This window comes from Amblyraja radiata, chromosome 17, assembly GCF_010909765.2.
Source record: "Amblyraja radiata isolate CabotCenter1 chromosome 17, sAmbRad1.1.pri, whole genome shotgun sequence".
Classification (NCBI taxonomy): domain Eukaryota; kingdom Metazoa; phylum Chordata; class Chondrichthyes; order Rajiformes; family Rajidae; genus Amblyraja; species Amblyraja radiata.
Window position 1 is genome coordinate 8,781,214 of NC_045972.1, and position 24,542 is coordinate 8,805,755.

Genomic DNA, 24,542 nt, shown 5'->3' on the forward strand with positions numbered 1-24,542 from the left:
CACGTAAGGTCACTGGTTCATAGGGCTTGACGCACGGAGCCACTCAATCCATCTGGAGGACATCCGTAACATCCGGTATATGTTATTAATGCAAGAAACGCGTACTTTCCTACCTGTTAAAAAACACCAAAACGTTGAATTTTTGCGCTGAAAAAAATTGTGGAAGTCGGGGTAAGTGTGAGAGACATGTACCCAACTTTAGAATTCCAAAAATGAAGCGAAATGAAGGTAAAGAGAAGCGAGAGCTGAAGGGAGAGCAGCAGCTAAAGTGCTTGGCGAACATATCGAAATTGAAAATATTGGGAATTATCGCGTTTGCTCACTGCATTTCATCAAGTAAGGCATTATTTGTATTTTTTCTTGATTCCTTTGGTATCTAAAAAGTCTCAGAAGTGATAAATCTGGTTGTACATTTTTCTTCAGATGCGTTTTCATTTTGTAATGTAAAAACCCACTTGAGAACCATGGGCGATTAAAAAAATTTACAGCCAGATTTATCACTTCTGAAACTTTTTAGATGCCAAAGGAATCAAGAAAAAACACAAATAATGCCTTAGTTGATGAAATGCAGTGAGCAAACGGCCAATGTTCGCCAAGCACTCTGGCTGTTGTTGTCCCTTCAGCTCTCGCTTCTATCTACCGTAATTTCTCCTCACTTTTGGAATTCTGAAGTAGGATAAATGTCTCTCACGCTTATCTCGATTTCCATAATTATTTACAGCGCAAAAATTGACAATTTCGTCGGGTTTTGACGGGCCCGCTACGCTGGAAACAATGGTGAGTGCCTACCAGCAGTTCATCGCGTGTAATCCACTTGGAGTAGCGCAGCAACAGCACGGGTCATGGGTCGTGACCCGACTGCCGTGAAACATCCCTATACAAGACCGCCCTCCCTTGTTTATATTTGCACAGTATATTTTCGTGTCTTTTTTGTATTTCCGCATGTCTAGTGAACTGAGTATTTATATTATTTTAAGAAATAAAATAATATTGTTAAAAAAAGTGTGTATGTTTATACTCTGTTACTTTAAGAGACCTAACAAAAATGTGTAATTGGAAGAAATAACATCTATACATCTAGATGCAGCGCTGAAACAGGCCCTTCGGCCCATCGGGTCCGCGCCGCCCAGCGATCCCCTCACATTAACACTACTCGACACACACTAGGGACAATTTTTACATTTACACCAAGCCAATTAACTTGCAAACCTGTACGTCTTTGGAGTGCTTAACGAGATGTTAACAAATTATTTGCAGTTAACCATATAACAATTACAGCACGGAAACAGGCCATCTCGACCCCTCTAGTCCGTGCCGAACACATAATCTCCCCTAGTCCCATATACCTGCGCTCAGACCATAACCCTCCATTCCTTTCCCATCCATATAACTATCCAATTTATTTAGTAAGGGGAACTTTACTTATTATAATAGTAAGGGGTATTGAGATAAATTTATTTTTGAAATAAACAACAGAGCAGGAAATATAATCAACAAAAACAAAACACAAGATTACCACAATCCTTCAACCTCACAGAAATGAAGAAACAACCAAAGATCCTATAGCGGAGCAAGATAGGCTCCGCTATAGGATCTTTGGAAACAACTCTCAGGAAACGTTTCGCGTCAGAGGAAGACTGTACCATTGCAAGTGTGGTGAAAGAATTAAAGCAGGGTCTGATTCCGAGTAACAAATTGACAAAAGAGTTGCGATATTTTAAAACATGGGACATGTTTCCTGTTCAAACTCTACTTCCATTGCATGCTTCAACGTGTCGTTTTTATGCCTTTGCATAAAAATGCACGGGGTTTTATTTGTAATCTAATCGGCACCAACACTGCAGTAAAATGGAGCGATCCACTGAACACGTGTTAATTTAGCGCGAAAGTTCGGAGCAAAGATTAGTTCGGAGTTGTTTGCGGGGGAAAAAATAATATATATATATATTTGCCGGGTTGCGGGCGCCAGATGGAACGTTGCCCGGGAGAGAGGAAAGTAGCAAGATTCTAAACCGAGGGAATCGAACACGATTTGGAACGCTCAGCTCCCAAAGCTCCATTCCATTCCCCGGGGACCACCCACCTCGCCGGCTGCAGCCCCGGCCGCGGTCACAACCCGAGGTGTAGCTGCTAATTGAAGTTTCTAATTCTATTTCAGTGCAGTTTTTTTTGGCTGCTCCGTTTCCCATCTGGTGCCATGGCGCAGGCCAGACTAACCGACTATTTCCCCCAGACTAAAAAAACGAAGAGGGAGACGCTGCCTGTGAAACTGCGGAAAGCGGAGACTGCGGAAAATGGAAGCATTGCCGGCGCTGGGTCGCTTGCAAAGGGACGGCGGCAGCAGCGAAGGAAGGTGATCGAAAAACCTCCGACAGCAACACAAACTCGCATTTCGAGCAGGGAAAGCCCTCTCCCAGCGCTTGTCGTTGGGGAAGTTTTTAAATCGGTGCCTACAGAGTGGGACGGAGTTTGCACCACCCCGAAGCAGGAGGCCGAGAAGGGAGTCTCCACGTTTGCGTGTCTTGTGACCCCGTCCGAAGATGAGCAAACAGCCACCGAGTCTGGTGTGGGATCGGCCGGGCCTGGGCCGGGTACCGCCGGGCGAGATGGGCATCGGACCCGCACGGCCAAGAAACGGGGCCGCTCCGATTCGACCGAGGAAACGAAGCCGCCGCGGGCGGCAGCGGATCCGGGCCCGCAACGAGCTCCATCTGCCCGGAGATGTCTGGTGCTGCAGCCGCAAGCGGCAACAGATCGACAAACTGTAGCACTGCCACGTCCAGAGACTTCCCAGCCCACGGTAAGCGTGTGAATTGGTTGCAGTTTATGAAATGGAGAATGAAACGAGTCTGCGATTTGAGTTCTTGCACTTCTAATGACACAGAAGGGAGACATTCGGCCCATCGGGTACATGTTGGCACCCGACGGGAAAACCCGATTTCCCATCTGCTTCCCTGAATCCTTCCCTGATGTTTCCCTCGTTGCCAGGAGTGGTGGTGGAGATACGATAGTGGCATTTTACAGGCTTGCAGATAACCAATATGTAATTAAAAAATGAACCGCAGATACTGGTTTATACCAAATATGGACAGAAAATGCGAGAGTAGCACAGCGGGTCAGGCAGCATCTAGGGAGAAAATGGATAGGTGACGTTTCGGGTCGAGACCCTTCTTCAGACCGTGTAGATATCTTGAGAACAGGCACATGACGTGCCGGGAACGGAGGGATATGGATCACGTGTCGGCAGAGGAGATTGGGTTAACTTGATATAATGTCATTAATATTGTGGGTCAAGAGTCAAGAGAGTTTTATTGTCATGTCTCCCAGATAGGACAATGAAATTCTTGCTTACTGCAGCACAACGGAATATGTAAACATAATACAGAACACGAGATAAAAGTTCAGTGTATTTATATACCATGGACCATATATATACACAATAAACAGATAAAGTGCAATAGCAATAATATACTGTTTGATGTTGGGTTGTGGGGAAGAGGCTGTTCCTGAACCTGGATGTTCCAGATTTCAAGCTCCTGTACCTTCTTCCCGATGGCAACAGAGAGATGAGTGTGTGACCAGGATGGGCAGCCTTTTTAGAGGCAGCGACAGCAATAGATCCCTTCGATGGTGGGGAGGTCAGAGCCGATGATGGACTGGGCAGTGGTCACGGCTTTCTGCATTCTTTTCCGCTCCTGGACGTTCAACTTGCTGAACCAAGTCGTGATGCAGCCAGTCAGTATGCTCTCTACTGTGCACCTGTAGAAGTTCGAGAGAGTCCTCCTTGACATACGGACTCTCCGTAATCTTCTCAGGAAGTAGAGGCGCTGATGTGCCTTCTTTATAATTGCATCAGTGTGCTGGGACCAGGAAAGATCTTCGGACATATGCACGCCCAGGAATTTGAACTTTTTGACCTTCGTCCCGTTGATATAAATGGGATTGTGGGTCTCTATCCTACCCCTTCCAAAGTTCACAATCAGTTCCTTGGTTTTGCTGGTGTTGAGAGCCAGGTTATTGTGCTGGCACCATTTGGTCAATCGGTCAATCTCACTTCTATACTCTGACTCGTCCCCATCAAAGGTTCAAAGGTTGAATTTATTGTCACATACACCTAGGTGTAGTGAAATTCTTTTTGCCAATGCAGCACATAAAAAAGAATACAAACATAGCAATAATAAATAGCTTCAACATAAAAACATAAAAACATCCCCCCACAATGGTTTCCATTATGAGGGAAGACACAAAGTCCAGTCCCATCCCCAATGTCCACCCATAGTCGGGCCTATTGAGGCCTCCACAGTTGCCTTCACGGAGGCCCGATGTTCCAGGCCGTCCTCGCCGGGTGATGGTGTTCCGGCGTCGGGAGAGTCCTCTCAGCGGCTTGGGAACCCTGGAACGGCCGCCTCCCTACTCGAGACCGTGGCTTCCGGAGCCGACAAGGCCGCGCCGAATGGAGCTCAACTGGCGATCTCGTCGCGAGATCCCAGGCTCCCGATGTAAAGTTCAGCGCCGCAGCTGCGATGTTTTTAACGCCGGTCCCAGCTCACCGGAGTTCCAGCGCGGCGACCCAGGCAAGGCACCGCCCGCCCCACAATGGCGCTCCAGCGCTGCACCGCCGTCCTCACACCCGCAGCTCTGCCGGTGCCAGTGCCGCCGATGCCGAGGCTCAGGGCGGTCCCCTCGCTCCTCGGACCCGCAGCTCCGCAGCCGCCGCCGATGCCCCGGGCGATCCCCTCAGGAAACGCCGCTCCAGGCCCGCTGGTAGGCCGCGAGGACGGGTTGAAAGTGCAGCCAGGAGAAAAGCTGCATCTCCGACCAGGTAGGGACCCTGAAAATTAGTTTCCCCCTTCCCCCCCCCCCCCCCTCCCCCACACATAAAAAAGCTGAACTCCTCAAAAACAAAACACTAAACTAACTAAAAATAAGAAAAAAGATGAAAAAACAGACAGCTGCAGGCTAGGCAGCCATACCCCCTACGGCGCCAGTGATACGTCCCACAACAGTGCTGTCGAATTCTAGGTATGTTCTGGTGCTGTATGATGTAAATGCCCATAAACTCCCCATGGGATTCTTTTGCCACTTCATTACAGAAGCCAATTCACTGGACACCACATCTATTAGGAAAAGCATAGAGTGGATGTGGAAAGGATGTTTCCACTGGTGGGAGATTAGGACCAGAGGTCATAGCCTCAGAATTAAAGGGCGTTCTTTTAGAAAGGAGGTGAGGAGGAACTTCTTTAGTAAGAGGGTAATTAATCTGTGGAATTCATTGCCACAGGGCTGTGGAGGCCAAGTCAGTGGATATTTGTAAGGCAGAGATAGACAAATTCTTGATCACAATGGGTGTCAAGGGTGTAAGAAGGAACTGCAGATGCTGGTTTACACCGAAGATAGACACAAAAAGCTGGAGTAACTCGGCGGGACAGGCAGCATCTCTGGAGAGAAGAAATGGGTGACGTTTTGGGTCGAGACCCTTCTTTCGACCCGAAAGGTCACCCATTCCTTCTCTCCAGAGATGCTGCCTGTCCCGCCGAGTTACTCCAGCTTTTTGTATCTATGGGTGTCTAGGGTTATGGGGAGAAGGCAGGAAAATTAGATTAGGAGGCAGAGATCAGCCATGACTGAATGGTGGAGTAGACTCAATGGGCTGAATGGCCTAATTCTACTCCTTTAACTTGTGAACTTGTGGGGATGTAGGAGGAAGCCCATGCAGGTATGGAGAGAGTGTGCAAACTGCACGGACAGCACCCAGGATGCCTGAAGATGCAAGGCAACAACACAAACATTTGCACTTTGTGGCAGCTTGAGGGTGTAAAACAAATATTAAAACTAGTATTACTATTTGTCAGACAATATGATAATATACTCTTCAGAAAATGCCAGGTGTGCCCAGCAGGTCAGGTCCATGACATTGACAAATGACCATGGTGGAATTTGAGGGTGAGAAACGTGGTCTGAATTTAGTTTTGAAGTTAAGGCAATTACAGTGGTCTGAGGATATTTGGCTAAAGTAAACTGGGAACATGAATAAAGGATCAGAAGGTAAATGGCCAAAGGTGGACATTTCATAAATTTCAGGAAAGGTATGTTGTATTCTATAAAGAGAAAATGTATTTTGATAAGGAAGCCCCACCATGGCAAACTGAGGAATGCTTTTGTAACTCAGCATCTCTGGATAGAAGGGATGAGTGATGTTTCAGGTTGAGGCCATTTTTCAGACAGAGTCGGGGGAGAGGGAGGCACAGAGATAAGGAAGGGTAAGGTATGAAAACAAGACATCAAAGGGGATGTCGACCAAGGATAATTTAGAATCCTTCCTACAGAAAATGTGAAGGTTTGTAGTAGAAACAAATAACTGCAGATGCTGCTTAATACACAAAAGGACCAAAAGTGCTGGAGTAACTCAGCAGGTCAGGCAGCATCTCTGAAGAACATGGATAGGTGATGTTTCAGGTCAAGATTCTTCTTCAGACACCTTTTCAAGTTTGTAGTTGTCCAGAAGAGTCAAGATACTTTTTATAAAGCTGTGAATAGCTCCATCCAAGACAGCACAACATTTCAGAGAGTTGTAGACATAGCTAAGACCATCACGCAAAGCACCTCCAGTTCCATTGACTCAAGGGCCTGTCCCACTTGGTGCCGGCATCATTGACTTCATCAGGTCACCGCGGCATGATGGCGTATTGACGCATGGTGTCTCCTCAGGTGTTGCAACATTTTTTGTCGCCGCTGGATTTTGAAATGTTCAAAATCTTTCGGCGACCCTTATACATCAGTCACTGACGCCGGCAGTCGCCGAAATAATCGCCAAGTGGGACAGGCCCTTAAATCTACACGTCACAATGGCGCAGCAAGGCCACCAACATAATTAAGGACAAGTCACACCCTCTTCTCCCCTCTCCTATCTGGCAAGAAGTACAGAGAAGTGTGAGGTCGCATACCTCCAGATTTGGGGACAGGTTCTGTTATCAGCACTTTGTGTCTTTTGTATTAATAAGTGGTCAATCTCTTCATAAAGCCAGGAAATTCCCAACATAATTCACACTCTTAGCACCCCGAGCGTTTACCTCCTTTAAAAATAGCATCAAAGGTGATGGATCATTCAGCCACGATCTTATTGAGCGTGGAGTTCTCTGTTTATTTCTGCTCCTTTCTCTTGTGTTCTATAAACAGTTAACATTTCAGTTTGGGGTTGAAACACTTCCATCAGAGCTCTGGTTTGTTGAGTATTACCAAAAAAAACCCCTCTTTTCACATTGTGTGTGTGTATTGCATTGTTAAACCTTTCCTTTCCATGCACCTAAACAAATGGCTTTTTAAATGTTGTTATGACCGGCTTTGTCCACTTTCTCTGGCAGCTCATTCCATGTACCCACTACCCTAATAGTGAAAATCTTTCCTCTCATGACCCGTTTAAATCTTCCCCCTTTCACCTTATTCCTATCTGCTAACTTTTGATTCTCTTTCTGTGATCAAGACTGCATTCACCTCTGCCCCGCGTGGTTTCACACACCTCAATTTGGTGCTACTAACGCGTCTTGGTGCCACCTTTAGGATGCATCTGCTCAAGGGGCAACAATTTCACGGAAACGGATGTCCAAGTTTCCTGGATTGCAAGATTCGAGCAAGAGAAGCCAACAGGTAAGAAATTGAACCACACAACCTTGTTCTGCATTCTGAAGCGACGTCACTGGTGTTTGATGAATAATGAACAGTTATGGAAAGCCCAACATTACTAATTTAGTGCCATATTTTCAAAAACTAAGTATGAAAGGAATTTATGATGTAAAAACTCATCTGCAACACGTTTGTTCTATAGACGGAGACCGCACCTGGAAAGGAGAGTCTTTGTTCTTTAAAAAGCCGATTACAAAGAATTCAGAAGCTCAGCCAAGCAGCTACTTTACCTGCTCCTGCTGAATTGGGTACTGATGCCAAGAGTCGCCTTAAACGGGTTCGAGAACTGGGATTGAAGGTAGAAGAAAATAAAGAGTGTAAAAGCACAGCTGGGCAGGAGAAGGAATCAAACGTGGGTGAGAGGTGAGGAAAAGAACAGTAAAAATCCTCAATAGAACAGCATAAAAATGCAATATTAACGGTCCTTGGTTGCTGGATAGCTGAACGCAGCAGTCTTCATTCTTCATTTCCTTTCAGGGTGAAGGCACCAGCCTACCAGCGTTTCCACAACCTCGCACAGGATGTCCCACCAGGCTTGACCTTGCCTTTCAAGTACAAGGTGCTGGCAGAGATGTTCCGTAGTATGGAAACTATTGTGAGCATGATGTTCAACCGTTCCGAGACCGTTACCTTTGCTAAAGTGAAACAGGGTGTTCAGGACCTGATGCGGAAGTGAGTATGTGCCGAAATTAGCAGGCGGTGCGCATTCAAGAGATTTGTCTGCCTCTGCTACCTTGACTTGAGTCCTTAGCCATCACAAGCTAATCATTAAAAATAAACTGCTCACGGAACTGCTGTAGTGTTTCTTTACAGTAAATACTTTTAATTGAAAGCTTTAATTTATTTTACATTGTAAATTGAGAATCACTTTATAAAAAATGACAATTTGGAAGCTTTGTGGTTACTAAGTTGACACTTGGAAACAATTTCTTGAAAGTGGTTATTTACATTGAAATTTTAAAACGAACAAGAGAAAGCATTGAAATCTTAAGTTCAGACGTAAGCTGTTTAAGATGCTTCGTTCATTATGTCACCTGGATAATTTTGCAGCGATATATCAAATGCTTACAAAACAAATAATTAATTATGATATTACCTTACTAGCAAATGTTTATGTTCAAGAAGGAACTGCAGATGCTGAAAAATCGAAGGTAGACAAAAATGCTGGAGAAACTCAGCGGGTGCCGCAGCATCTATGGAGCGAAGGAAATTTCCTTCGCTCCATTGATGCTGCCGCACCCGCTGAGTTTCTCCAGCATTTTTGCCTACCGAGCTAATGTTTATTATATTAGCCTACGAGCAATTAACCTTGGAATATTTTTTGTAGAAAATTTGAACAGCGAAATATTGGACAAATTAAGACCGTTTACCCATCTGCGTATAAGTTCCGGCAGGAAAAGGGAATTCCGACGTGGAGTGACTCTGTGAAGAAATCCATCTACCAGCTCACCATCGATCCTGTTTTTGAAGGAGGTAAATAAATGCTCGTGACGCTAAGAGTGTGAATTATGTTGGGAACTTTCCGGCTTTTATGAAGAGATTGACCACTTAATCGCTGTAACTTCAGTAATATCGTTTTGTTGATTAAAAAGAAAATTGAGTCTGTGTCTTGTCCTGCTTTGTAGACTGCCGGTGAGGTTAGGAAAGAAGCCTGAATCAAAGCAGCAGTTGTATTATTTCTGCTATTTTAGAGGCACCAGAGACTGGTTGCTGGTATGTGTAACAAAGAAAGGGCAAACAGCTGGAGGAACTCTGGGTCACGCCACATCTGTGGAGAGAAATAGAGTGTCAATGTTTCCGGTTGAGACCTTTCATCTAGAGTGAAAGAGTAGAGGGCAAGTGGCTGAATTAGATCTTTTAAAGGGGTCATTCTTTGGAAAGTGAACCAAAATGTCGCGCACAAATGTGGCCAGATGTCATCACATGAAGTAATGCATTAAAACATTCTTGTAAGAGATGAATCTTATTCTTTGCTATTTTCCTACCTACAGGACTATAATGCATGTCTGCTAAAGATATGAACATTCTGTGTTTTTTTTTTAATTCACAGAGTTTGTAAGATAAAACTGTTATGAAATAAATGCTTCCGTGCGAGGCACACACGTGACCAGTCATATTTGACCTCTGACCCCAAACAAACATTGTCAGCATAACAAAAATGTCACTTGATAAACTTTGAATAAAATATGAATCGTAAATATAGTACAAAACAATATACCTGTAATGCTTTCAGAATTAGAAGAGATGTACTCCGCAATTTTTCGTATTTTGGTCACACACGTGACTATGAATGGGCCTAAAATGTTTTTAAGTTTAAACATTTTTAAATGCCATTTTCCCCTCTCTCCCATCCAAGAGGATAATTCTGAAGCACAGACACAACTAACAGCCTCTCGCATGCTTCTACGCCGTCGGATTTTCAGCCGAAACCTTACCAACATGGTAAAGCAATACCACAAGGTAAGCTGTTCTGCCTTGTCTTCAAGTTGATTCTGGCCATTGCAGCCGTGTGGATCAATGATCTGTGTTGGCAGCACACTGGTGTTGTTGCTAGTTTCTACTCATTGCTCGTTTTTGCCTCTTCTGGTCTGCCTAAGGGTGGTCTGTGTCAATCTTGGAAGCAATAGGAAAGATTTCGAGGGATATGGGTCAAATGTGGACAAAAGGGACTGGCAGCCCAACATTCTAGGGGATCGCTGTTTCAGACATGTGCTCAGCTTAGATGGAGCAGATTGGTCAGCAAGGATGCGTTGGGCCACAGGGCCTGTTGCCGTGTTGTATGACTCAATGCTCTGACTCCTGCTGATCTGTGGGCCCATGGCTCTAAATTAAATTTTGGAGTGAAGGTGGTTGAGTAAATCAGCATTGGATGGCATTTAAAAAAATAGCAGCTTAAGAATTGGCCCAAACACAAGAGTATTTTTTTGACAAGTTTCTTAAAGCAAATGTCGGGTAGATTGTGATGTGATTTATTTTTATTTTTTGATTGGTTTGCATCTAACAATAGAATTTATTTTGTATAATTTTTTTATTTCAAACTTTTCATTTACTTTGGACACCCATTGACATCTACAAATATAAATCTGAAGAGAATCAATTTTTAATCTTGTTTAACTGCTTGTCACGGAGTGAATGGGGACGCGATGGAAAAGTGAACTGTTATTGAATGGAGTATGTTGAATTTAAAATTAGCTCATTGTCTTTATGCTGCCCAGTGGAGAACTGTGCCAGGATCCCGTTGTGTTGCTCTTGGTCTTGTATCATCCAGTTTACTTTCTAAAACAGTGACTTGTTTTCTATCTTCGCCAGCCTTTTGGGCCGAGAGTGCTGAATGCTTTACCACAGTAACTCTCCCAATCCTTGAATCCATTACTTTAGGTCCATAATAATCTAACGCATAACTTAACTAACAATCCAATGAAAACGCCACTATTGAACAAGTGGTGAACAACACAATGAACAATTTGGCATTTGGCAATTTGGGTGGGGGGTGGGGGGGGGGGGGGGGGGCGGGGAGAAGAAAGGAAAAAGGAGGAGGAGGAGCCCGAGGGCTGAGGGAGAGATAGGAAGGGGAGGAGACAGCAAGGGTTAACAAAATTGGGAGAATTCAATGTTCATGCCCCCAGGATGCAGACTCCCCAAGCGGAATATGAGGTGCTGTTCCTCCAATTTCCAGTGGTGCTTACTCTGGCCATGGAGGAGACCCAAGACAGAGAGGTCGGATACAGAATGGGAGGCTGGAGTTTCCTCAGAGCAGTGTCTCAGCTTGGCAGGTGTCTGACCTACAGTCCAGTAGTACTGGAGGTTTGCTAATGCTGTGCCCTTATTTAAGAACGGCTGCAAGGATAAGCCAGGGAACTGTGGCCCAATGAGCTTAACATCAATGGTAGGCAACAAGTTACTGGAGAGGGTTCTGAGGGATGCTGTGTATGTATTTGAATAGACGGGCTAACTAGGGATACACAGCATGGTTTTGTACATGAGAGATTGCGAATCTGAATTTTTTAAAGAAGTAACCAAAAAGGTCGACAAAGACAAATCCATAGATGTTGTCTACAGGGACTTCAGCAAGGTATTTGATAATGCTCCACATGGTAAGCTGCTCTGGAAGGTAAGATTACACAAGGGAGCTAACCAACTGGATTGAGTATTGGCTTCATGGAAGGAGGTGATGTGGAAGGGTGTTTTTCAGACTAGAGGCATGCAACTAGTGAGGTGTCTCGGTGCTGGCCCACTGCTGTTTGGGGTTTATAATATGGATGAGAATGTAAACGGCATATTAGCAAGTTTGCAGATGACACTAACGTGGGTGCTATCATTAAAAGCAAAGATGCTTGTCAAAAAAGCAGGATCTTGTGCTGTTGGGCAAGTGGGCTGAGGAATGTTTAATGCAGGTAAGTGTGAGGTGTTGCATTTCTAGGGGTTCGAAGGTCTTTTATTGTCACGTGTACCAATTAAGGTACAGTGATATGCACATGCCAAACCAGGCATGTGCATATCACTGTGTACCATCACAGTGAATGACAGGCCCCTGGGGAGTGTTGTAGGGCAGAGGGATGTAGGAGTGCAGGTACATCATTCCCTGAAAGTGGCGTCATAAGTTCTGCTCTTATTTTCTCCTTATGCTCCACACGTTTTCCTTTACTCTTGCTTGCATGGTCTCAAAAGCAGGAAGGGTGGATAATAAAAGCTGGCTATGCCAGTGGGATATACCTGTCTGTGTCTTCCAATTTGCCATGTTTTAAGAATTTCTGCTTTGGTTCATCGGTGAGCAATACTTGTAGATCTTGCTCTTTTTATTTGTCCTATTCGGTTCCCTAAATAGCTTTTAAGTTGAATGTTAACTCCTCTAGTGGGAAAGGGAGTTTAGTTTAGATATATTGCGTCGAAACAGGTCGTTCGGCCCACCAAGTCCACGCCGACCAGCGATCCCCGCACGTTAACACTATCCTATACACTACGGACAATTTATAATGTACCAAGCTAATTAACCTCCAAACATCTTTGGAGTGTGGGAGGAAACCAGAGATCCCGGAGAAAACCAATGCAGGTCACGGGGGGAACGTACAAACGCACAGACAAGCACCTATAGTCAGGATCGAACCAGGATCTCTGGCGCTGTAAGGCAGTAACTCTACTGCTGCGCCACCGTGCCTCCCTTGGTATTTGCCATCTCCAGCTCATTCCAGTTTCATGTCAGTGCGACAACAGTTCTTGCTTTTTGAACTCCATGATTGTAGAAATTACATTTAAGTCCAGAGCTGTGAAACTTTGAAAGGTTCTAAGATGAAAATGTGAACCTGAGAAAAGAAACTGAAGAAGGGTCTCGATCCGAAACGTCACCCATTCCTTCTCTCCATCGATGCAGCCTCACCCGCGTTTTGTGTCTACCTTCGATTTTATCCAGCATCTGCAGTTCTTTCTTACACAAAACTTTAAAAACTTATTGAACAATAACTTAATTATTTCTTTTATCCCTAAAGGCATTTTTGGCTTCTCTTCACCCTCCGATGCATATTCCAGATAACAAGCTAACACGATGGCACCCACGCTTCAACGTGGATGAGGTTCCGGACATCGATGCTGCAGAACTTCCACAACCTCCTGATTTTGAAAAGCTGACGACTGCTCAAGAAGTACTGGATAAAGCTCGCAGCATGATGACACCAAAGGTATTGATACACCGCCATCTAATGGATTAAAAAATTCATCCTTGTGGACGTTAATAAGGCAAGAACGCGTTAGGTCTTTGTGAAACGGCGTGAGTGGGGAAAAGCTTCCTTAAGGTTCTTTACTAAAGGTGACCCTTGCGTTACAGCCAGTTATATAACAGAAATTTGTGCTTACAGAATTTACAAATCACGTGCCAAACATTTGGGATACAGAATCAAATTTGCTCTTATTCTAAATAGATATTTTTTTCAACCCTCATTTCTTAGTGCATTTGTAGATGATGCAGCTACACATAATGGAAAATGGTGAGAGGCTGTTTTTGGGATCACAAGTAATGTAGAGCTTGCCTGCATGGAGAGGTACTTGTATGGGTCTGAATTTTGTTCTTGTGACTTCTATTGTTTTCAGATGGAGAAAGCTCTTGCTAACATGGCCCTAAAATCTGTTGAAACTGCCATGGCTGCTACAATGGAACAAAAGCAGCTAAATGTCGTGAGTCCGCGTCCAAGTCCTTCCAGTGCACTGAAAGGGGTTTCACAGAGCCTGCTCGAAAGGGTAAGCTTGTCCACCAGAGATTTTTTAAATAATTTTGATTTATGGTCTCATATTTCCATCTGACCTTCTAATTGGGCAACATGGTGGCACAGTGGTAGAGCTACTGCCTTACAGTGCCAGAGACCAGGTTAAGGGGGGGGACTTGATAGATGTCTTTAAAATTATGAGGGGGATAGACAGAGTTGACGTGGATAAGCTTTTTCCATTGAGAGTAGGGAAGATTCAAACAAGAGGACATGATTTGAGAATGAAGGGACAAAAGTTTAGGGGTAACATGAGGGGGAACTTCTTTACTCAGAGAGTGGTAGCTGTGTGGAATGAACTTCCAGTGTAAGTGGTGGAGGCAGGTTCGATTTTATTATTTAAAAATAAATTGGATAGGTATATGGACGGGAAAGGGATGGAGGGTTATGGTCTGAGTGCAGGTAGCTGGGACTAGGTGAGAGTAAGTGTTCGGCACGGACTAGAAGGGCCGAGATGGCCTGTTTCCGTGCTGTGATGGTTATATGAGACCTGGCTTTGGGTGCTTGTCTGTACAAAGTTTATACGTTCCCCCCATGACCTGCGTGGGTTTTCTTCGAGATCTTCGGTTTCCACCCATACTCCAAAGGCATACAGGTTTGTAGATTAATTGGCTTAGTATAAATGTAAAATTGTCCCTAGTGCGTGTAGGGAAGTGTTAATGGGCAGACATTGCTAGTTGGTGCGGACTCGGTGGGCCGAAGGGCCTGTTTCCGTGCTGTGTCTCTAAACTAAACTAAAAAAACTAAAATTGATTTTGTAGAATCAGAAGCATGAATATTAATATTCAACTCCTTTTCAGATCCGTACCAAAGAAGCACAAAAAATTCAGGCAGTGATGATGAGGAGTCCTGCTCAAACCGAGCGTCTTCATATGATGAGGAGACTCCCCGAGATAGCAAGAATCTTGCGTAATGTCTTTGTGGCAGAGAAGAAAGCAGCTTTGAATATTACAGTAGCATGCAACAGAATGATTGACAGCTATCGATCTTCAATGCCCCTGGGTAAATGCATAAAGAATGACTTCAAATGTTGATAATTTACTGCATTTAGCTGTTTCATACTTGATTGTTGCAAATTTTGAAATCCAAATCAGCTTAGGAGAGTAAGTGCGGAGATGATGGGTGAACTGAGTTTGCTACAAATTGTGACACCAGTCTCCTGTTCTCTGACATCAGATAAGAACCGTAGGATCAAGTTAGATGGTTGGCATGTTCAATCCTTGTGCACTGGGTTGAGTTTGAGGGAATGTGGAAATGTGCACGTTCTAAAGAGGACATTTAAAGGTTTGGTCTGAATTGAAGGAAACTGCAAACTCACTTTATTAGAGAGAATCTTATTGGATAAATCTTTGCCAACAAGTGCCGAAACCCATCCGAGTGTGACTCGAGAGAACTGTTTGTAATTGAGTAAAGATGTCAGTTATCTTTGCGATTCAGGGTAGTCCTGGCCTCAAGCAGTTTGGCTACACGAGTAAGGCATGGCTGTGGTTTCTGGTGCAGTCAGATTAGTCAAGTGAATGGCCAGTAATTCTGCCACATTCACTCCCTTTGTCTTCAGGACATGGAGGTGAAGATTTACCAGGGCAAGTAGCGGGAATGGAGACTAGGCTATCATATGGACAGTGGGTGTGCATCGTTCAGAGGGGGAAAGATTGGAGTGAGATAGGGGAGTGGAGAAGTTGAGGCGGTTGACGTCGCGGCAGCAGTTCTGAATGAAGAGTTCCAGAGCCGGGACAGTCTGAAGAAGGGTTTCGGCCCGAAACGTCGCCTATTTCCTTCGCTCCATAGATGCTGCTGCACCCGCTGAGTTTCCCCAGCAATTTTGTGTACCTATCATATGGACAGGTTTGTTTGATCAGATTGATGATCCAAAATGTCACTGTAAATGGGGAGAAGGATGCGAAGCCAAAAGCATTTGAGAGAAGTAGAATCAAGGAACTGCTGATACTGGTTTAGGAAAGACACAGAGTGCTGGAGTAGCTCAGTGGGTCGGGCAGCATCTCAGTTCGGACCCAAAACGTCACCAAATCCATGTTCTCCTGCCCAGTCTTTAAACCACTTTAGTCTCAGCAGATGTCAGTGAATTACAGGAGAGCTTTCACCATAAACGGCACAATGCCGCAGTGGTAGAATTGCTGCCTTACAGCGCCAGAGACCCAGGTTCAATCCTGACTCCGGGCGCTGTCTATATGGAGTTTTGTCAATTCTCCCATTAACTGTATGGGTTTTCTCCAGGTGCTCCGGTTTCCTCTCGCACTCCAAAGACGTGCAGGCTTGTAGGTTAATTGGCTTCGGTAAGTCGTAAAATTGTCCCTAGTGTGTGTAGGTTAGTGTAGTGGGAGATGCTGGTTGTCGCAGGCTCGGGCCGAATGGCCCGTTTCCACGCTGTATCTCTAAAAGATAGCCATGAAAAGAAATTGGGAAGCGAAGGAATGGTTTATTGTAGAAGATGGATGTGAACTGAAGATTTAGGTCATCAAGCAATTTTGCTGCAATAAATAACATGAGTGTCAGGAATAGACAAACTTTTTGGTAGAAGAGGTAAACCTCTAGGGAAAGAAATGGATACGAGAATGAGACAACGTTGAGATACACAACTGTTGCAAAGGGTTGGGCATACTGAAGTCATTTTTAGAGATTTTGTAATTGTATATTAAGTAAATATTTGAGTAATATTAAGTAAATATTTGATTCAATCTGCAGGGTCACTTGTCCATTGTACAGTAAGATTGGAATACACTAAGTAGCTTTTTCAATTTCAGGTGACATGGAGAAACATCTGCGGTTACTGGCTGACATTGTTCCTGACTGGCTGAGTGTACATATAATCAGGAAGGATGTGTACCTGAAGCTGAACAAGAACGTGGAGTTGTTCACGGTTGTGGAGAAAATTGAAAAAAAGACAAAGGACGAGGAAAAGGCATGATTTTTTAGAAAGCTTTTAAGCAAGTTCTGCACCGAACCTGAATGTTAAATGTAAAAATGTGTATCTGTATATTTGATGGGAAACACATCTGGAAACTTGAATGAGACCGATTGTGGATTTACTGATCTATATTTTTCCTAGTATGTTTGCTTGACAATTAAGTATTTGGAAGGCTTTGTTTTGAGAAATTGAATACTTGCTTTTTATTGGGATTACTAATTGTCAACTTAGAGGTGAGGGGAATGAATTCCTCTTGCTCTGCAGTTTCAAAGAATAAAATTAGATCTGTGTAGAATTTAATAGCCTTCCAGGAGCAGTGGTTTCTTTGGCTTCAAACAGTAACATAATTGTTCAAAATTTGTACTTTGAATATCTATTGAGAACCATTAATGTTAAACTGAAAATCAAATGCGTGTATGGGGAGTGATTTTAAGGAACAATTTGATTAAATATTTTACTTTTTGATTGATTTTTATGTTGAATCTATGAGACAGGCTAGAATGTAGAATTTTATAATTTGCATTGTCACCTTGAACAGAAATGAACGCAAGTTCAGGTTCTTACAGTATTTCTTTGCAAACATGCTGCTGCTTGTATTTCTGCCATTAATTGTGAAAGTAGTCATTATCCTTGGTCAGCACTGTTTTATTATTTCATGTTAAAACATTGACAGGTTTTCTAGGATCTTGTCACCAGTTCCTTCAACTGTTCTACAGTTTAACTGCAGTATATACTTGTTGCAAGGGAAACAAAATGACAGTGACATTGGATATTCCTAAATCGGAACTTATTTGATACCTTAGCCAGAACCCCATGTAATCATTATAATTTGTCCTTACTCACTATGCCCACTTAACGGAAATGCAATGTTATTTATCTTTGAAGTGAATATTAGCTATTAGAAACATAGCTTATTCCTGAGGTAAAGGAACAAAAATGCTCCAACTGACAAGAATAAAACTTGAACTTGGGCCTAGTTTGAGTAGAGCAGGAGCAGCAGGTACAACCTATTAAGTGGAAAGGACAAGAATCGTTTTCTCTGACTGGAAGGGAGCTTAACATATGTCTAGTACTTGTTTGGTGGGGAGATCCACCCATTGCAGATGCTGAAATGATCTGTAGAGGAAGGGGCCCTGTAGGGCCTGGAACAAATGTTCTATAATGCAACACCCTCCTCCCAGTGGTTGTAATGTGGGCATCAAGGAAAATGGAAAAATTGCTATTGTAACAGTTGGAGGATGTTGGAAATGTGCATGTGAATCATTGTCTAACCTGGAAGGAACATGTAGGTTTCTGGATGGTAGTGAAGGGGGATAGAGAACAGTGTAGCTAGCGCCTCCTGCTTTTACTGGGAAAGTAGCAGTAATGAGCAGACCAAAGAGAGAGTGGGAAACTAGCTGGCTGAAATGAAAATAGTATTTCCCAATTTCATTAACCATGCCTTCTGTTTCCTATTTCCCCCACCCCCCTCTGTCCATCTTACTTTTCCCTCCCCCACCTGGTTTCATCCACACATTCTCTTCTGTCTGATCTTCACCTCCCCCTTACTGTTTCCCGTTGTCATTTGCATCCATTCCTCACCTGCCCTTTATTTCCCTTGACTGCTTCCACCTATCACCCAACTGCTGCTATCTCCTCTGCATTCCTCCGCCAGTCTGCTCTATCTGGTTGTCATCTTTTTCCCCCTTCCCCTCGACTGGCCCTTTCCCTTCTCCACTCAGTCCTAGCACAGACTCTTAAGCAGGAACATTAACAATTCTGCTTTCCTCTTTCCCCACCCCAACCCACAGGTGCTGCTCAATCCACTGAGTCCCACCAGCAACTTGTGATTTTCTCCAGATTCCAGCTGCATTGGTTTCCTGTTTCCATATTATATCAACTTTATTGATAAATAAATGCCTGGGTCTTAAAATGGGCAGTAAGTGCACAATTAAGGCTTGCAATCAAATTTGGCCATGTATTCAGCATCATCAGTCAATTTGACACCAGATCTCAAAAGCAGGCAACTGAACACTAGAGACAATGAAGCTGTCCTGGTCTGGAAAAGAAAATCTCAAAGGTTTCCCACACAAAGAGTTTAACCAGGACTCAGCAGAGTCTCAAGTTCAGGCATGGTGGTTTTCAGCATGTTCATGGTTCATACACTGCTTCAATTGGGCCGGGTGTTGCAAAATGAATCAGTAAAGATCAACACCCACTCTGCTCCCGATGATTAGAAGACAAAATTAACTACATTTTACATAATTTGAGGCCGTTGTGATTCTGGAAGACAGCGCTGCTTAGAACTGCACGAGTGAATAGAGGGGCACACAATTCAGTTTCTTTATTCCACTCAGGTCCTTAAGTTCCACCACCACTAAGCATTCAAGAATCTCAGCTCCCGCTTGTTTCAGCAAGTTGCAGGCAGCTCCCAGTGTACCTGCACCATAAACACAAATGAATCCGATTCAATCATTTTTTTTATCAAGAGCATTATACCTACTTGAGAATTAAAAATGGAACATTTTACGAAATCATTGTAGTGTTCTTTAAACATAAAATCCTAGAATTTGCTTACAAAATTAAAGAATGTTAAACTGCACTGATGGAATTATCAAACGATTTGCAATATTGTCAGTAATGTACCGGTGGTCTGCTATGACACAAACTGGATATAATGAGTGGTGAATTGGGGAACGTTATTTATTATAGATACAGCATGGAAACAGACGCATCATTCCACGCCAACCATTGATCAACCGATCACACTAGTTATTTCATCCACTCCCTACACACTAGGGGCAAATTAGAGGCCGGTTATGCTACAAACATGCACATCTTTGGTATGTGGGAGGAAACCGAGACGAGAACTTGCACACCCCACACAGGCAGCACACCAGGTCTCTGGCGCTGTATGGAAGCAGTTCTACCACCTGATCCACTGTGCTGCCCATACGTGGGATGAACTGGTTATAATGCTATTTCGATTGGGAATTAGAGAACCACTTTGGAGGTTGACAAACAGAAAAACGTTGTCCTGGATATAATCCGTACATGGGCACAAGCCTATATCCGTGACCCACAGTAATCTCACACCATTGTCTCTCAACAACAATGCTGCTACTTTAAGTCTGGCTGACCACTGAAGTTGCCAGGCAACAGCTTCTATTGCCACTTGTGCAACTATACTCTATTAAACAATGTAACGTAGTCTTCTGAATCTTTAGCTTGGAGTCGCAAAAAAAGTTAATGCTATTGAAAATCCTGTGAGGAGAATCCTTTGTTATTACAAGTCTAAAACTCCAGCCCCTTACACTTCCCCCCCCCATTGACAATTGTCTTTATAACACAACGTTTCTTAGGGATACCACTATCATCTTACAGAACATCCCATATCGAAGAAAAAACGTAAATGTTCAGATCAACTTATAGAGCGGGTTGAAGGCACAAATGAATGTAATTGCAATATAGAAAGTGAACTGTATCTTGTACCTCCAGTAGCAAGTAAATCATCAATGATGACCACTTTCTGCTGTGGTTGCACAGCATCAGTTTGCATCTCAATTTCAGCCTAGGAAAGAGAAAAGCGCCTTTCAGAATATTAATGCATAAAGACAGTCGTATAGTAAAAGAAGATATTTCCCCTTTTGTTGAGAAAATGCACAAAGGATTACCTCTCCATATTCGAGACGGTAGCTCATGGAATAAATTTTACCCGGAAGCTTTCCTTTCTTTCTAATTGGTACAAAGCCAATTCCAAGTCTTTGTGCCAGAGCAGGACCAAATAGAAATCCACGTGCGTCCAAACCTGTGGGACACAAACACTGTGTTACTACACAATGTGTAATATAGAGCAGGTCCAAGAACATAGAACTACAGGAACAGGCACTTGGGACCACACATGATGCCAAGTTAAACTGAAATCCACTGCCTGTATGTGCTCCATATTCCACCAAAATGTGGGAGCAATAAATGGGTGAAAATGTAGGCAGTGACGAGAGGGGGACAAATGCAGTGAGAGGAAAAGATGGGGGATTGTATGTAGGCTTCCTCAAATTGGGGATTTTGCTGGCCATACCACTGGATAGGAAGCTACCCAAGCGGTCGGTATATGAGGAGTTGTTCCACCAGTGTGGGCATGGCCTCACTGGAGAAGGTCCAGGACAGAAAGGTCAGTATGTGAAGAGGAGTTTAAATGGTGAGCTATTCAGATATCCAGTAGCATTGGCAGACTGAGCACGTGTTCAGTGAAGCGGTCACCTAGTCTATGCTGGTCTCATCAATGTAAAGGAGGCCACATCAGAAACACCAAATGCAGTAGATGAGGTTAGAGGAGGTGCACGTGAATCTCTATCTCACCTGGAAGGACTGCTGGGAGTGAGGGAGGAAGTTTAGAGAGGTTTATATCTCCCGTGGGGAGGGAGTATTTGGATTGGGATGGGATAAGTAACAATGGGTCTGTCAAGCCCTCCTGCTTGTGGATTTTAGGAAGCAGGTAGAAACGGGCAGTACAGGACTGGGGAACAATAAGGTTGGAGGCTGTGGAGGGGCGTTTGCCAATCAAGTGACAAGATTGGTGATGGTCTGGGTGATGACAGCATAGTGTGCATCTGTGGGATCGTGGTCAAGGGCAGGGGTGCCCGGGAGCTGGCCACCACACTCAGTCTGATGAAGGGCCCCAGCCTAAAATGTCACCCATTCATATGCTTCAGAGATGATACCTGACCCACCAAGTTACTCCAACACTTCTTATCTCCTTATAGGTGATATTCTCTAATCCTGGACACATCCTGGTAAATAACTTCTGCGCTCTCTCCAAAGCTTTTGCATCCTGCTTGTGAAGGGGAAACCAGAACTGCAGCTTACCAATTTCTTAAAGCTGCAACATGACCTCCTGACTATTATACTCAATGAAGGAAGCATACCATATGCCTTCTTTCCACTTTATCTATGTTGCTACTTCCCAGAAACTATGGACTAGGATCTCAAGATCCATGTGTATATCAAGGCTGTTAAGGGTCTTGCCATTAACTGTATACTTTCCCCTTACCTTTGACTTCGACCGCCGGCCTGCGGCCTACACCATCTTGCAGCCGCGGTCTCCAGTAGGGAAGCACCAATTCGGGACTTACTTTGCCTGCACATCTGGCCGCCCGCAGCGGCGACTGCGGATGTTTGTGGTCCCGACCACGGGGGAAAATGGAGGAGGACTGACTGAACTTTGTGCCTTCCACCACAGTGATGAATGCTGTGGTGGATGTTTGTGTTAAATTTTTTATAGTGTATTGTGTTCTTTTTTTTATTGTACTGCTGCTGGCAAATTCATTTCACTGCACTTTATTGTGTATGTGACGATATAAATCTGACTATTTACCTAAATGCAATACCCACACTTGCCTGGATTAAACTCCATTGCCATTTCTCCACCCATATCTATAATTGATCTATATCCAGTTGTATCCTTTTGACAGCCGCCGTCTCTGTCTACAACGCCTCCAATCTTGGAGTTGCCTGTAAACCAACCTGTCTACATTCCCATCGTCATTTATATACATTACAGTGGTCCCAGCACACATCCTCGTAGAACACTTCATCCATCATCTTTGTCACCTCCTCAAGAAAAATCAATCAAGTTTGATGAAGCATGACCTGCCCCGGACAAAGCTATGCTGTCTGTCCCCAAGAAACCCATTCTCTTCCCAATGCAAATAAATGCCATCCTCTCCCATGGGTTTCCTACCACTGTTATAAGCAAAGATCCTATAGCGGAGCAAGATAGACCACTCCTGCTAAATGCAATGGGCTGACCTGTAGTACGCAACAGAGCGGAATGTGGGCCATTTTTTCATCCATTTCCATAACCCGACCCGACTCGCAGTGTAATCAACGTTACGGGGGAACAGTTTGTGTTAATAAATAAAAATTCTGAAAATTAGAAGATTTTTACCAAAGAACTTTTATTTTTACAAGGATGTTTCCGTAACCGGCTACCTTCTCCGCACTAGTTATCTTTGCTAGCTATGGGATCTTTGGTGCGGAGACGGAAGCCGGTTACGGAAATGGGGCCAAAAAGTAACCATGAATCTGCCCATGACTGTACTACTTCTTTTTCGTCGAGTGGTCTATCTTGCTTGCTATAGGATCTTTGGTTATATGGCTCACTGGCCTATAATTTCCTGGATTCACTATTTATTTCCTTAAATAAAGGAACAACATTGGCTACTCACCAGTGCCCCAAGACCTTGCCTTTAGCTAGAGACAATACAAAGACCTTTATCATAGTCTGCAATCTCCTCTTTTGCCTCTCAATAACCTGGGAGGGAAATTATCAGGCCCTATGGATTTATTAACTTTAACAGACAAACAGGACTTTTAAAAGAGAACACAAAGACCGATTCAATTTTGCAGCTGAAAGCAGTTTGCACCCTGGAGCAACAGTTCCTAGTGCGCATGTAAAAAGGGAGGCAGACACTAGTGGAGTTGCTTGTTGAGAGCCGCTATGTGGAGGTGAAGTGCTTTGTGGTGGGAAAGTGCAAGGCTTTGGCTCGAGAGGCTCGGTGGAGCATAAGGGGTGAGGCTATGACACGAGAGGCTTTGTGGAGGGTACGTGTGAGGCTTTGGTGAATAAGATGGTACAATAAGAAACAGAGTTTATTTTCTATCGTAAATCTTCCTGGCTGGTGCAGTGGAGATGGCTGCAAGGACAGAGGCACGCTCCTCCTGCAGGATGTGGGAAGTCAATGAGACTTCCGGAGTCCCTGAGGACCAGTCGTGAGCTTCAAGCTTCTGCTCCTTACAGACTACGTTATGGAACCGGAGCAGCAGCTTGATGACCTCAAGGTTATCCGGGAGTCTGAGGAGGTCACATGGGAGTCGGTGAGGTGGTCACACTTAGGGTACAGATAAAAAGTATTTTGGTGACCACCAGAAAAGTGAGTAGGCAGAGAGTTTAGTAATCCCCTGTGGGGTCACTGCATGACAGCAGGGCTGCTCCTGTAGATACTGTTGGGGGGGGGGGGGGAGTGACTGCTCCTAGGGGAGCAGCAACATCAATGAGATTAGTAGTGGTGACCTGACCACAGCAGGGAAAAGTGAAGCCCCAAGAGCAATAGTGAAAGGAGACTTGTTAGAGGGACAGACATCAGGATCTATGGCAGCAAACGAGACTCCCTGGTAGAAGGAATTAAGATGTAGACCATTTTTTTTTAATGGGGAGAGTATTCAGAAATTGGAGGAGCAAAGGGACTTGGGAAGTGCTGGTGCAGGATTCCCAAAGGGTTAATTTGCAGGTTGCATCGGTAGTAAGGAGGGCAAATGCAATGGTAACATTCATTTAGAGAAGACGGAAATATAAAATTGTACGGATGTAATGTTGAGGCATTGTAAGGCACTGGTCAGGACATGTTTGGAATATTGTGAGTAGTTTTGAAGCTCCATATCTGAGGAAGGATGTGCAGGCGTTGGAGGGGGTCCACAGGAGCTTCTTGAGACTGACCCCAGGGATGATTGGGTTCTTCTTCTTGTTGCGTCTGGCATGCACAGCCTAAAGTTGTCGGACAGCTTGTTCTATTTGATCTTATTTGATTGTGCACGCCGGGTTGATTGCATTTGTCGAAACAGGGCGGACCACGTGAAGGTTGCAATCTCCCACACCAGATGATTGGGTTAATGTATAATGCCCCTGTCCCACTTAGGAAACCTGAACG

The 24,542-nt window shown here is 44.1% G+C and overlaps 2 protein-coding genes across 2 annotated transcripts in view; one reads left to right on the forward strand and one right to left on the reverse strand.

Annotated features, from left to right (window-relative positions):
• The first annotated feature begins 1,873 nt into the window (after positions 1-1,873).
• cdt1 (chromatin licensing and DNA replication factor 1) lies at positions 1,874-17,751 on the forward strand. Its single transcript, XM_033035701.1, has 10 exons — positions 1,874-2,800; positions 7,558-7,644; positions 7,823-8,043; positions 8,158-8,352; positions 9,008-9,153; positions 10,037-10,140; positions 13,164-13,352; positions 13,762-13,908; positions 14,732-14,933; positions 16,694-17,751. The coding sequence occupies exons 1-10, from the start codon at positions 2,198-2,200 to the stop codon at positions 16,855-16,857; spliced, it is 2,058 nt and encodes a 685-aa protein (XP_032891592.1). The 5' UTR covers positions 1,874-2,197; the 3' UTR covers positions 16,858-17,751.
• aprt (adenine phosphoribosyltransferase) overlaps positions 17,488-24,542 on the reverse strand; it is a 30,993-nt gene continuing 23,938 nt past the window's right edge. The window contains exons 3-5 of the mRNA XM_033035702.1: positions 20,511-20,644; positions 20,329-20,407; positions 17,488-19,276 (exon numbers count right to left, since the gene is read on the reverse strand). Coding sequence (XP_032891593.1) covers positions 19,137-19,276; positions 20,329-20,407; positions 20,511-20,644 — 353 coding nt within the window. The 3' untranslated portion in view covers positions 17,488-19,136. The remainder of the gene's footprint in view (positions 19,277-20,328; positions 20,408-20,510; positions 20,645-24,542) is intronic.

What these genes read in the sequence shown, in the direction of transcription:
- cdt1 (XM_033035701.1), top strand. Translation starts at nt 2,198, where the DNA reads ATGGCGCAGGCCAGACTAACCGACTATTTCCCCCAGACTAAAAAAACG. An exon ending in GAATCAAACGTGGGTGAGAG is followed by an intron (nt 8,044 to 8,157) that starts GTGAGGAAAAGA and finishes ATTTCCTTTCAG; the next exon opens with GGTGAAGGCACCAGCCTACC. An exon ending in TGGTAAAGCAATACCACAAG is followed by an intron (nt 10,141 to 13,163) that starts GTAAGCTGTTCT and finishes TTATCCCTAAAG; the next exon opens with GCATTTTTGGCTTCTCTTCA.